The sequence below is a fragment of the Opisthocomus hoazin genome, chromosome 6 (genome assembly GCF_030867145.1).
Source record: "Opisthocomus hoazin isolate bOpiHoa1 chromosome 6, bOpiHoa1.hap1, whole genome shotgun sequence".
In the NCBI taxonomy this organism is placed as follows: domain Eukaryota; kingdom Metazoa; phylum Chordata; class Aves; order Opisthocomiformes; family Opisthocomidae; genus Opisthocomus; species Opisthocomus hoazin.
In genome coordinates, this window is record NC_134419.1 from 28903583 (window position 1) to 28916870 (window position 13288).

Here is a 13288-nt window from a genome sequence, read left to right on the forward strand (position 1 = left end):
CCTGGGCTGGGCTCCGGCGGCCGGTGGGTGCCACGGCTGCCTGTGCCCATACGTAAGACCTGCTTGAAACCGCCTCTGCTGGCTGTTTGGCCGGTTACCCGGTTTGTCACCCGTTTAACGCGCTGCCTGTGGACCTAGCGCCATGCTTTTCCTTTTTTTTCCCCCCAGCGTCTGAACACCGTGAAACAACACGTGAAATTCCTTCCAGCCACGGAACGGCGTCTGGCAGCCAAACGGCCGCTGGCAGCAAGGAGAGGAATCGCGCTGGCCCGCCGAGGCCTTCAGCAAAGCCCTGCTTGCTAACGTGAGCTGTGTTCGCACCCTGTCCCACTGGTTGCCGCCTCTCCTTCCCACCCCTGTGCCGGGGAGCGCAGCCCTTTCCGATGCCGAGTGTTGTGTTAGGGCTCTCCCAGTCCCACAGATCCTGGCTGCTGCTCCAGCCGGCCCCGAAAGGACCCCTGGGTATGAGTTATCCAGGCTAAAGGATTTATAAAATAACTTCTTTAGCAGCTGTTCTCTCACATCCTCCTTCATTCCTAACGGCCTGGAAAGCATTTTCCTTATTCTTCATCCAGCTCTAGCTCAGCAACCGCTATCCGCTTCTTCACTCTCCTTACTAACAGGTTTGGCATCTCCGTACGTTCCCTGCCTTTGGTTCCCAACAGCCCAGAAAGTCCTTTGCTATTGCCCAGAGCCTTATCGGACCTCGATAATCCTCTGCTGTCTTTGGCATCCTTCTTGGCTTCCCATACCTTGCTGCTATCAGGCGCTGTCTGGTCCCTCCATGACACATCACTTGTCTATTTTCCCGTCCCCGCTGCAGCCTTGGGGCAGGAGGATCTTCAGCTGGAGCCAATTTCCTGTGTTTTCTTGACCACTTCGTAAACCCTGCTCAAAGCCATCCCTGTCCCCGCATACATTCCTCTGTCTAGGTCTTCTGTCCCCAGGGCAGCTGGCTGCTCTGCCGCTGCCAAGATAAGGAGTATCCTGCAGAACTGTGCACCCACCAGTGGGTGATCCTGCCCATCACCCCTTCTCTGCGCTCCTGTCCTCCTGGCCAGCAGCTCCCGGTTCCTGGCCCTGCGGCCCCCCAGCACGCAGCCCATGGGCACAGCTGACACAAGACAGGAGGGTTGGCACCTGGCCACAGCAAAGTCAGATGCCAGGCGGCAAATCCCAGCCTCTCTGGCGCGGCACGGCGCGGCGGGGGCTCAGTCCTGGCACGCGAGGCCCTGCTTATCTGCTCTCCCAGCTGCCTGGGCGGTTTTCCCAGGGTGGGAGAAGCCAATGGGAAGGCGGTGGTTTCCTGCCGCGGAGATGGACTATGTGCTGCAGACAGATGAAGGAGGTGATGGTGTGACAGACCCAGCATGCTGTGGCAGTAGGGATGGCGATGCCAGCCCACAAGAGCAGAGCCCCTGCCCCGCTGCATTCCGGCCACCATCACCTCCCCTGTCCCGAGCCGCGTCCCATGGGGACTGCCAGACACAGACGAGTGACGACTGATGTCAGCACACCGCTCTGATGTCACATTGAGCACACGCGACTGGTGAAAGCCTCCAAAAGCCCAGCTGGACTTGTCTGGCTGCTCCTCCAGGCCCCCCAGCTCTGCCTCAGCTCCGAGGTGGCTTTGGGAGCAGCCGAGCTGTGGATCGCCCCAGGAGCCCGAGCGGCCATGGGGACCACAGCGGGAAGGGAAGGTCCAGGCAGGTACCGGGAGGCCAGGGATGCTCCTCCTGGGGAGAGGCCACCACGCTTCACCCTCTCCCGATTCCCTGGGCTCACATGACATCGCGCAGATGGCCGTTTTCGGCGCGGTGTGTCAGCCGGGGTCATTTCCGCCCCGGGTGACTCAGCCGGGGCCGAGGCCGCCTGTTTGCACCCGCGCCATGGCAACCCGCCACCGCAGACGGCCCCGCTGTTTGCGGCCGTTGCCAGAGCTGACGGCCGCATCCCATTGCCTCATGCAGTTTGCATGCGATAACGACAATCTCTGCTCGCTCCAGCGGCAGCACGGCTTCCTGATGTCGCCTCGGCTCAGTCCTGCCGAGGGAAAGGTGTGAGCTCCCCTCCTGGGTAAACAACCCCTTTTCTTCATGCTTTTATCCCCGGCTAGGCGCTCAGGCCATGCATCGGTGCTTCCCACACTCCGCCACCAGCTCGGGGCAGATGGACCTCCTTGCTCCTCTCCTCTCGTCTCCTTTCTCCTCCCCGCAGCAGCGGCGGGGGCTGAGCAGACATCAGAGCAGAGAGGAGCTGCTCTCCCTGCCCGTGTGAGGGAGGCTTTGGGTGGCCGTAGCACTGCACACCCTGAGCAGCTCGGGCAGGCTGCGCCGCTTCCTGTGGCAAACATTTCCAGCCCCTTCCCAATGCCTTCCCGGCAGGCACTGTCTCCCCTCGCTGGGACGCCAGGTTAACCCAAGTGGGAAAAGGCACAGTCTGGCCATGCTTGGGGTCACAGCTCCCACCAGGCACTGAGCAGCCCCAGCATCTGCTGCTGATGATCAGTTGTGGGCTCATGCCTCCATCAGCCGAGCAGCCCTCCCTGGCTGGGGAGAGGATGGTGCCTTCCAGACCAGCCACCCTGGGATCTCTGCTGACGGAGCCCAGCCGCCAGCACGCTCAGAGCAGCCGCACCGGGTCGCAAATGGGCATCTCCTTGCCGGAGGGCAATGAGCTGCCTCCTGGCACCGTCTTTGCTGGTAGGTGCAAGGGGTGCTGATGCCGCTGGGATGGCCAGCACACATTTAGCATGCTGAGTTGCATCACGTAACAGTTTCAGATCGCTGAACAAATGGCTACACAAATACTTCTAATGCCGGTTTTCCTGGATGCAGTGAATTAGTCTGCAACAGGCCTGTGTGGGAGCTATCACACCAAAATTCAAGACCAGCTCCCAACAGCTGGATGGTTAAGATAGCTGTTTAGGCATTGGCGTTTCAGGCCCTCTGATTCAGGGTCTGCACTTTCAGTATGGTAAGTGAATTGGGAAGGACTCGAAGAAAAAGATCTGAGATCTTGCAATTCTCTGTTCTCAGGAGTTTCACCCTTTCGTTTTTACTTAAATAGCCAAGCTGACGTTTTTCTGCACCAAGGGGAACTCCCTGTGCCCTCTTCCCCCCTGGACCTTTAACCCAAGACTCGCCAAAGAAAGACAGAGGCTTTGGTGTGAAGATCTTATACCTTCCCTCTTGGAAACCTTCCCTGTGTCCTTGAGAACAGCACAACAGGCGTGAAGGTAAAAGAGTTCTAGTGCCTAAAGCCAGCTTTTCTTCTCAGACTCCTTGCTGGGCAAAGCCACCCAGGACCTGGCAAACGTCCCCAGGGCTCTTCGGACCCAGCTCCTCTCCAACACTGGATCATCAGCACCGGGAATAGGGTGATGGTGGAACCCTGGTTAGACCTCAGTCTCCAGTACCCTGATTCATGGTCTTCTCGTTATGGCCCTGGCTGTCTCCCTTACCCAGAGACCCTCTGCCTTCAGTATCTTCAGCTGCTCCAGTATTTGCTGGGGATGTTGTTCTCCATCAGGAATGGGGTTTGAACCACTCTTTGCCACCTCTGCAAAGCTGTTTCCGCTGGTGGGATGGGGCTTCCCCAATCCGCTGCTTTGCAGAGCTGGGCCAGGAAGTCGCAGCCTGCTGCATGATCTTGCAGAGCTCCTGCTGCCCACCACCAGCTGCACCTATCTCTCTTACCATTGCCCAGATAAGAGGGCAGATTTCTGAGGTGTTAAGAGATGGACAGACACTTTCTCGACTCAAAAGATATCAAAGCTCTAAAAGCTTAACATAAATCAGCCTTAAAAACACCCTAAGTGGTGGTGAGCTGGGTGCCACACCGTTACAGACCAGCTTTGTCACCATGAGCCCCGTGCAGCAAAGAGCAGGAAAACCCCTGCCACTGCAGCCCCCCTGCCACGCTCCCCTGGCCCTGCCTGTGCCCTGCCTGTCCCTGAAAGGGGCACAGCTTTATGTGCAGAAACACACCGGCAGGGAAACCAACCGCTTGCCACCCCACGGCAGGGGCCTGGGCCCACCCGTGCCGCAATGTCTCCCGTGTCCCCAAGGGGCTGGAGATGCAAAATCACCATGCCGGAGGTGTCGCATCTGTGTCCCCATCAGAGCTGGCTGGGCAGGGTCGGTGGCCCCGCCGGCGACTCAGGGAGGCAGCGTTGAAGCAGAACCCCAGGCTCCCCGGCACGTGCGATGCAGCCCAGATGTGAGCGGCAGCTGGATCCCACGGCCACGCTGGCAGGACACAGCCCTGGCCCTGGGCTGCTGCTTCCATGAAGGACAGCGATGTTGAGCGCAGCACCCTGCTGTGAGGCTTCCAAGCCTAAGCTGTGCCCCCTTGCCAGCTGCAGGCTCAGGGACACATCTGTCCCCTGCTTCGGATTAAGGTCTGTCCCATCTGTGCTGGGAGGAAGACGCAGGAGCAGGCGACCCACACTGGTCCCTTCTGCCTGCACTCTGCCTTCACTGGGGGCTGAAGTAACACCCCCCCCCCCTTATCAGTCAGCTCTAGGACCCCCAGCCCCCTTTCTGCCCCTCTCTCCTTTTTTCTGCTGTACAGAAAGCCGCAGAGCCGGGGCGGGGAACAGCAGCAGTTCCGTTTCTGAACCCATCCTGTTTCCTGTCCTTTGCCAAAACCTCTTCTGCTTCCCTACCCAGGGCGTTGGGGCTCGCCCGCGCCCAGCTGCCAGAGGATCGGGTGATGTTGTTTGTTTCTTTTATCACAATGATGAAGTGTTTATAGCAACCATCGCTCCGCAATCCACAAACTTCACTGATCTCAGCCCAAGCTTCTGAAATAAAGGCAGAGGAAGCACAGCCCCCCCCTCCGGGGTCAGCAATGGTGGGCTTCGGGTCGCCGAAGCAGGGGACCTTCGTGTTAGGCATCACCAGCTGGAGATCAGCCCACATCTTATGCTGTCCCAAACGGGCACCTCGGGGCTGGGGCCATGCCCTGACCAACCTGCGATGGCAGCGATATCCCTGTGGCTACTGACTGGTGACCAGGTGGGACGTGGGGGCTGCCAGCCACCTCCCAAGGGTCTCCTCTCTGCTTCGAGTGGTGGAGGCAGCGGGGGGGGGCACACCGAGCCAGTATCCCTCGGCTGCTCCACAGAAAGCTGGGATTTCCCCTGAGCATCCGGCTCTCACCAGCTCCCCTGTCGCAGGAGCAGCACAGCCAGGGCACCGCTGCACTGGGAAGGAAGGGACCATCCCTGCCCATCCCCAGCTCCCACCGGAGCTCAGAGCCGAAAGCACCGCAGAAGAGCTGTGCTGGAAGCCACGCTGCTGCCTGTCTGTGCAGCTCATGCTTCAGGCCACGGAGATTTGCTGTTCAACGGAGAAAAGATGGTGTCTGCTGACAGCCCACCTCCCGGGCACACCGGCCGCTGCCGAGCCTCGCTGCGTATCGGAGGGGAGCGCCTGGCTCAGGAGCGGATTTCCTATCCAAATGTGATACAGCTGTTTCTGCTTCCTCTCCAAAGACTGAAGTGAGTTTTAAACAGTCAGTTTATCATGTATTTTCTTTATCCAAGCCTCCTTGTGGATGTGACCCATGCCTGAACTGCCCAACCTCACAGCATCAAGGCTGGAACAGGCAGAGAGCATGACTTGTACAAGCCCAGCTCTTGGAGGGGAGTATCCTGACAGCAAGTCCTGGGGCTAAACACCATCTCAGTGGGAGTGCCTGTTGCAGGGCAGCCAGAGAAATAGGACAGTCAGAAGGAGCTTTTTGGGAACCAACACCCAAGAGCTTGTCCCCAGAGCTTGCTTGAGGGACCCCTGGTTTCTAAGCTCCCCCACATGCAGCATGGAACGAGGCAGCTGCAGGATCACATTTAGCTGCTTTACAGGTTTCCTGAGGCTGCACAGACCTTGCAGAGTTCCTACATCTCTCCGTGCACCCAGGGCAGGGAGAGCTGTCCCCCAGCCACCCCACCTACCTCACAAAGCAGTGTCAGGGACCAAAGCAAAGGGCAGCCCCGAGCAGCACACTGCAAACAGCCTCACGCTGCCTCCTGCCCCAGCTGTGGCCACTGCCCACGGAAAGGACTTTCAGCTGGAGGGCTGGATCTCCCCAGGCCCTCCTAGAGCAGCACTTGCTTTTCCATACCTCTCACTGGTTCCCTGCTCGTCCCTTCTAGCCTTGCCCCTTGCACCTGGAATTTGCTGCTCCTGGAAAGTTTTGGTGCAGGGCCCTGTTGGGAAAGACCAGGAGCCCAATTCATGGGTCCCTTTCCCAGCTGGACACACTTATGCAAGCCCAGAGGATGACGAGGCCTGTGTTTGCCGTTATTTTTAATGATGTGGGTAAATGCTGTCTCACTGGCACGCTCAAGGCTGCTGAGATTATATCACCAGTTCACTCTGAAGCCCAGTTTGCAGAGGAAAGCCACGTCCCCACTGTCCCAGGGGCAGGCTGGGTGCTGGTGCTGGTGCCGGTGCAGTGCAGGACGGTGTCTCGCTGGGCAGGAGCTGTGGGTGCTGGCTCCCCAGGCAGCTGCTGGCAAGGGCAGCGGTGGGAGTGGGAGGGCCGCGGGCCCTATGAGCCCTGGCTGTCTGGGAGGTGTGCTGGTGGCCAAACAGCAATAGCCAGGGTTTGTCTTTGACACAGAGACCTGCGTTTGTTGTGCTAACTGGGAGGCAGGCGAGGCAGCGCTGGCTGGTCCAGCTTGTGCCACTGAAGCGTGCCTAGTGGGTGCAGAGCCTTGTGGCATCAAGCACACAGGAAGTTTTAAGGTGCTCATCAGATCGGGCTGCTTTTGACACCGAAGATTTTGACATTAGACATGTACCTCTGGCCCCTGAGGGTTTTGGCCAAGTCCCAGCAAGGCCAGTAAGATACAGAGCAGTCTCTAAGGAAATGCTCGCATAAACCGTAGACAAAAATATCCGAGGGTGTTGTGAAGTATATCTGAATATGCAAATGGGCCAGTTCAGGTTAGGGAACGACATGGCTAAGCAACCATTTTAGAAACATCTCTCAAGCTGACATCTTTTACATCTGTCAGTGCTGTTCTTCCAGTGGGGCAAAGAGCTTGAAACACCAAGGAGCAAAGCACTTGCGAGCCAGCTCTCACTTTGTAATACTGCACCTTTGCTTTCCCTCTCACCAGTAACCTCCGCCTCACCGGCCCTTTCATACGGCTGCTCAGAGCGAAAGCAGCACACAGCAGGTTTTCCTGACGTGACAGTCAACCATCAGCCAGCGAGACACCTCCCTGCCCCAAGTGAGGGCTGCAAAGTGCCGGGTCCCATCCAGGAGCAGGGAGCTGGGGGCTGCCCCTGGGCACGGCTTGCCAGCAGGCACTGCCAGGGGCTAGGACATGGCCCGGAGGCTGCTGAGTGCCAGAGAGACCGTGGGTCAGCGGCCTCAGATCCTCAGCCAGCAGCGCTGCATGCCTCTCCTTTGACCCCGTGACAGCCACAGGCAACAAGAGGTGGCTCATGGCGGGAGCCGCCACACCCTAGGCTTTGCAAATGACACAGACCCAGTGAGGCTGTGGGTAGGGTAGGACCTTCCACCCGAGCCCAGGGAGACCCCAATCCTGGACAAGCACCGACACGACACCCAGCACCCCTTCCCTTGGGGCACGCTCAGCCCTGGTGCCCACAGCACCCGGGGGCTGCTCTCACCCCTCCGGGCTCAGGCAGCCCCCGGGGTGGGCAGCCAAGGGCAGGACCCTGTGCACACCACAAGCAAAAGCACATGGAGCCATCACATGGCGTGGGGCTCGATCCAGAGGCCACGTGGGGTCCTCAAGCAAGCAGCAAGCACTTCACAAGCAAGTCCTGCGGGACCACCCCCTTACAGAGAGCACAGCCACTACATGGAGGAAGCATCTTTCGATCTGGGTTTATTAAAGGATATGAATACAACTGTGGGCCCAGCCACGAGAGCTGGGTGCCAGAAGCAGGGCTGGGTTTTGGCTGGAAGGGTGCGGTCTCCTCTCCAGGCAGCCTTCAGCGATACTGGCCAAATTTCCTATCCGGCAGGGTGTCCCAACGCCCCCACCCTGGCAGCGCTCCATCTGGAGTGGAGCCCCTCTCCACACCACCCCAGCCTCGGTTACTTATTGCTTTTAACGTGCTAAGTCTAGTAGAGAGTGAATTAAAACCAAAACTGCATGTCTGTCGCGGTGCGTTTGTGCTGTCTTCGGGCTGTGCTGGGGAACCCTGGCCATCAGACCTGGAGAGGGATGGAAGAGAGGGGTGGATGAAGTCAGGCTGGGCGGGTAGCAGAGACATCCCTGGGTCAATGATGCTCCGGGACAGACCCTGTCTTTGCTGACAAGCCACAAAGCAAAAGCCTTTGGTGTCCGCTGCCAGAGCTAAGCGGGTGTCGATGGCCTCTTGGGGCTGGCAGAGAGAAGGAGCTGGCACCCAGCAGATCGCTCCCGAGCACCAGCGTGAGGGCCAGGAGTCACAGCCAGCCCGGAGGGACACCACGACGCGCCTGCCATCCCCGCTTGCCTGGGGGAGCACAGCCCCCGCCAGCCCCCACAGCCGGAGGGGAGCTTGGAGGGGAGGCACCAACCTGAGGTTTATTTGAACGTGTGGCTCTCGGCTCCTCCCCGGCCAAAGCCTGGAAGAGAGACAGAGCAAGGTCAGCATCGCTGTGGGACAGCGAGCGCACCGAGGGATGCGCCTCGCCGAGAGATGGGAGCCCTGAGCCCCCTTCCCCTGCCTCCCACAGCGACCCTACCTTTGGGCCCAAACAAGGCAGCGTAGCAGGGGTGGTTGCAGTACGGCTTGCCCTCATGCTGCAAGGAGAGAGAAAGGGCATCAGCCCCGACCACGCTTCAGCTCCATTTCCGCCTGTCCCACCGCTCCTGCAGCCCCTAGCTGGGGGAGACAGGGACCTCCTGGGCAGCAAACCTCACCTCCGCATGGCCTCCAGACGTCAGGGTCTTGTTACACTTCTCGCATCGCAAGCAGGGCCGGTGCCAGTCCTTCCCCAGAGAAGTCACCTTCTCGGCTGCCACAGAAAGGAGATGGGTTAGCTGAGGCACTGGTGAGTTTTGGCAGGTTAGCCTTCCTGCCACCAACCCTAGGGAGGACATTTCTGGGCATTTTCTCAAATCTTATTTGTCCAGGACACAGGGCACTCCATTTCAAACCCAAGTGCTTGCTGTGCACACACATTGCCGTGCACATCCAGGTGCCCGGAGCCGAAACCACGGTGCTGTGCCCAGGGTGAATGCCACCGCATCTATGTGGATGGCCCAACTTCCATCTGTCCTCCAAAGATCTGGGGACCTCCCACCTTCCAGCATCAGCCCTGCAAGTGGATGAATTTCTGCCCGGCCAGCTGGAGCCCAAGCAATCACCAGAGTTGGCAGGGGTGAAGGGGGGGATGCTGGCAAGGACCGGGGAGGCAAAGCCATCGCCGTGCCCTGCCCCAACACAAATCAGTCCCCTCCAGCCGCTGGCGCTCTGGCCACAGCTCCAATTTTGCACACACCATGGCAAACCAGAGCGGAGCTGGGGCTCAGGCGGCTGCGGGGGGACAACGTGCTGTTTCCTGGGGCCAGGACATGTTTATGGAGAGAGAGGGGAACACAGGGTGGCTTTTAATTGTGGCACAGCAGGGTGGAAGGTATTTTCTGTAGACACATGCAGTCTTCATATTGGCAGCTGTACTTCTGGGGATTTATTAAGCGATAAAGCAGAGCCTTCCACAGCAACCCCATCAGAGCTGGCGCCGAGCACTCTCCCCACGCCTGCAAAAGGAGGTTGAGCAATGGGACTGAGCCACTGCTGGCAGTGTGTGCCCGGGGTGGCTGCTGGCACCATGAAGCACCTCTTCTTCTGAGTCCAAATATGCTCACGATAGCTTATGCAAGGAGCAAGCCGGCGGCTGCAGAGGTGGGAGCGGGGGCAGTGCCCAAATGTCACGAGGCAGCCCTGCTGCCATCCCACCGTGGCACAAAGAGCCTCCTGTGCCTGCAGCCCGGCGGAGGCCACAGCGTCCTCCCCCCAGGCAGCCCCAGGAGCCCAAGCCTGGCCCTCGGCGGGGCCCTCCCGTCACAGGATCTCTGGATGGAGCCCAGCCCCCCCAACTCTTGCACAAGCATTTGCACCGACACTCAAGCAGGAGCTCTGCCAAGGCTTGCTGCAGCGGGGCCCCCCCCGGCTCTCAGCCACAAGGGCCAGATTCCCCTGGAAAGCTGGTGGTGGCCCTGCAAACCCCAGACCCAGTCCCCTCGGCACCATCTCCTCATCAACCCTGGTCTCTACAGACACCATTCGGCTGAGAGCAGCCCAACGCACACCCGAGCAATAATGCCAGGCTCCGAGAGCCCCGGGGTGCCCCAGAGTAGGGCCTTGCTCTGCTTCCTCTGCCAGCGCTCCTTATCTCCAGAGACAGAAATCAGGCAGCCAGCTCGGTCCTCCAACAGCTTTTGAACCCTCCTCACCCTCTGCATCAACAGAGGTGGTTTTGTAAGAGCAGCCTGATAAGTGCAGGGCCAAACCCCTCCTTGGTCAAACGGTCCCATCCCACTACCTCCACGGCCGCACCTGCAGGCACAGCAAATCCAGCTCACCCCGACTGGTATCGAAGCAGCTCCGCAGGGACACGGGAAAGGCAGACACTGACACCAGCACCTTGGTAGCTCCTGGTATCAAGCCACATGGGTAAATGAGGTGCCCCAGTACTCTTGGTTGCAGGAGGGAGTCATGAACCGTGTTGTGCCAAAACCCCACCACAAAGCCTGGCTTCAAGCAGTGAGATCAAGTTTAGGCAGAGGTGTTCCCCAACCGTCGGAGCCACGTCCCCAGCAGCCCTGCAGGCAGCACCCACGCCAGACCCAGGGTGGGCACCGCGAACGGACACGGCTTTTTGGCAGAGAGCGCAGCCCCTGTTTTTAAGCCTCTGATCTCTTCGGCACAGCAGAAGTTGGGGCACAGACACAAGCAGAGCAGAAACAAGGCAGAGCGAGCCGAAGTCAATGATGGCACCCGGGTCCCAGATCCCTCATCTGAGCAATGAAAGAGCAGTGAGGGTGTATAGGGGACTCCCAGCAAAGCCCCCTAAGTTCAGCGAAACCAGGGAAGCAGGGAGGTCTGGCAGCCAGAGCTTGCCTGTTCCAGCAGCTGCTGCTGGCAGGGCAAGAAGCTCAAACCTCCCCCCCAAATATTCTTGGGCAGGACAGCAGGACCACGGCACCAGAAGGGGCAAGAACCTGGAACTTCGGTGCCCCAGCTCAGAGGGAGGACACCTGCCCGAAGCCCAGCAGCCAACAGCAGCCCAACAAGGCTCACAGCTAGCCTGCAATGGCAGCTTAAAAAGAACACCCCGGGGCTGTCATCTCGCTGGGCTAAATCATGCAGGACAACGTGTGGGCAACCCACTGACCCAGGACCATGCCCAAGGGCAGGATTCGCCCTCGGGAAGGGGCTTGCTCGCCTGCCCAGGGTTTCAGAGCAGCGGGCGTTTGGGTTTCCAGCTGAGCAGTCTTCGGGGCTGCGGGCGATGCCAGGTAGGAGCCAGGGCTGAGCTCCCGCACTGTGCCGTGGCCTTGTCTGCAGGCTTTGGGGGTACCCGCTGCACCCCACCCCCTGCAGCAAGGCACCTCCTTGGGGGGATTTACAGGGCCACCCGCCCAGGGAACCCTGGGGACACGCAGCGCGGGGCTGCACGGCTTCAGGGCGCGCCCAGGATTTGCATTGCTGGGGTGCACGACGTCGGGGCACCCGGGACCCGCGGCGCTGGGGGTCTGCAGGGACCTGCAAGCGGCGGGGTGCCCCGGGGACCCCCAGAACCGGGGTACCCGGAGACTCGCAGCCTGGCGGGGTGCAGCATGGAGGCACCCCGGTGGTCCCGGCCGGGGGGGTCGGGGGTTGGGGGGGGGGGAGCAGGACCCCCTTACCGAAGTAGACCTCCTTCTGGCAGCGGGGACACTTGGGCATGCTGTCGGCTGGGCTCGGCGCTGGCTCTGGGATGCGGGGCGCCGGCCCCGCCGGAGTCACTGCGCGGCCGCCCCGCCCAGATGTGCGGCCCCGCCCGCAGCTGGAAGCAGCCGCCCCGCGTCACCACCCTGCGGGGGCTCCCGGAGACGGGGGGGGCCCCGCACCCCGCACCCCTCCCACGCTTGGCACCCCTGCGCCCTTCGCGTCCTATAGCCCTGCGCCCCTTGTACCCACCCCCCCCCAACTCTGCGCCCTGAGCCCCCGCACCCTGGCTCACCCCCCTGCCCACTCCAGTGCTCCTCGGGGTGCTCCAGAGCCCCAGTCGGACCCGGGCTGGAGGTGAGATTGATTGGCAGCTGTCAATTAACCTTGCTCCCAGGGGAAGCTTCGCTGATCGCCAGGGCTTCACCCCGCTCTGAGCACAAAGCTGTTTTCTCCCAAGAGAGCATAACAGTTGACCTTCAGGCAAGGGGTCTCCTGCCCGTGGGGAAGTTTGGGGTACGAGATGGAGCAGGAGGGAGCTGTGGGGCTGGAACCCCCCTCGGGCAGCACCTCGGGAATGTTGTGGGTGCGAGGCGCGGCCCCACTCACTGTGGAGAGCCAGCCCATCTGCCTCGCCGACTGTTGTCATTTTATGATGAGCAAGGACTGGCTGTTCCTTTGTGCTTGGCCGTGAAGGAAATGAAAAGCCTATCCAAAGGTCTGCTTTGTACGAAACAATCCTCCCCAGGGCACGCTGCTGCGCTGCAAAGGTCATGAGGGCTTGTGAAAGCCAGCGCCAGGACGCCCGGTGTCTGCCGCACGAAATGCAGGGCACCCCTCGCCGGCACAAACGGGGGGCCCTGTCGACAGTGGAACCCGCCCGTGGGTGGGTTGTCACGCTGAGACAGTGTCCTACAACATGGGCGGAGAGAGGTGTCCTTCCCACCCCGAGGCACCACGCGCATGCAAGCGCCGTGTTTCAGTCCTGCCACGTTCCCCTGAACTGAGCTACAGCACCCCGTGAGCACCCGGCTGCGTCGCCCAGACCGGGACCCTCTACCTGCACCCTGATGAAATGCAGAGCACAGGGCATGTCCTTCCCCCCTCTCTGGTGGCCCTGCTTCCCCCTTTGAGGCCACTGCCCGGCTAGGACAGGCATCTGTCAGCTGCGCTCCCTTTTAAGGCAGGTTTTGCGTTGGCAGGCAGCTGAAAACTGGCGTCTTGCAGGTCTGCTTTGGCTGGCCCAGCCCTGCATGTGGTCCCCATGGACTGCTCAGCCCGCGGCAGGAACGCTGCTGTCCCGGCCAAGGCAGCCCGTGCCCCTGCGTGGCACCGCGGGCCGACTGACCCGGCTGAAGCAGAGCCTGCTTCACGGA

General features: G+C 60.5%; 1 protein-coding gene across 1 annotated transcript; it reads right to left on the reverse strand.

Annotated features, from left to right (window-relative positions):
• Positions 1 to 7847: 7847 nt before the first annotated feature.
• On the reverse strand, positions 7848 to 11976 carry CRIP1 (cysteine rich protein 1). Its single transcript, XM_075422376.1, has 5 exons — positions 11891 to 11976; positions 8900 to 8994; positions 8722 to 8779; positions 8554 to 8601; positions 7848 to 8205 (listed from the first exon to the last, which is right to left on the reverse strand). Exons 1-4 carry the CDS (start codon positions 11928 to 11930, stop codon positions 8561 to 8563), a joined length of 234 nt encoding a protein of 77 aa, XP_075278491.1. The 5' UTR covers positions 11931 to 11976; the 3' UTR covers positions 7848 to 8205; positions 8554 to 8560.
• Between the last annotated feature and the right edge of the window lie 1312 nt (positions 11977 to 13288).

What these genes read in the sequence shown, in the direction of transcription:
- CRIP1 (XM_075422376.1), bottom strand. Translation starts at nt 11,930, where the DNA reads ATGCCCAAGTGTCCCCGCTGCCAGAAGGAGGTCTACTTCG. An exon ending in CGTCTGGAGGCCATGCGGAG is followed by an intron (nt 8,780 to 8,899) that starts GTGAGGTTTGCT and finishes CTCTCCTTGCAG; the next exon opens with CATGAGGGCAAGCCGTACTG. An exon ending in TGCCTTGTTTGGGCCCAAAG is followed by an intron (nt 8,602 to 8,721) that starts GTAGGGTCGCTG and finishes TCTCTCTTCCAG; the next exon opens with GCTTTGGCCGGGGAGGAGCC.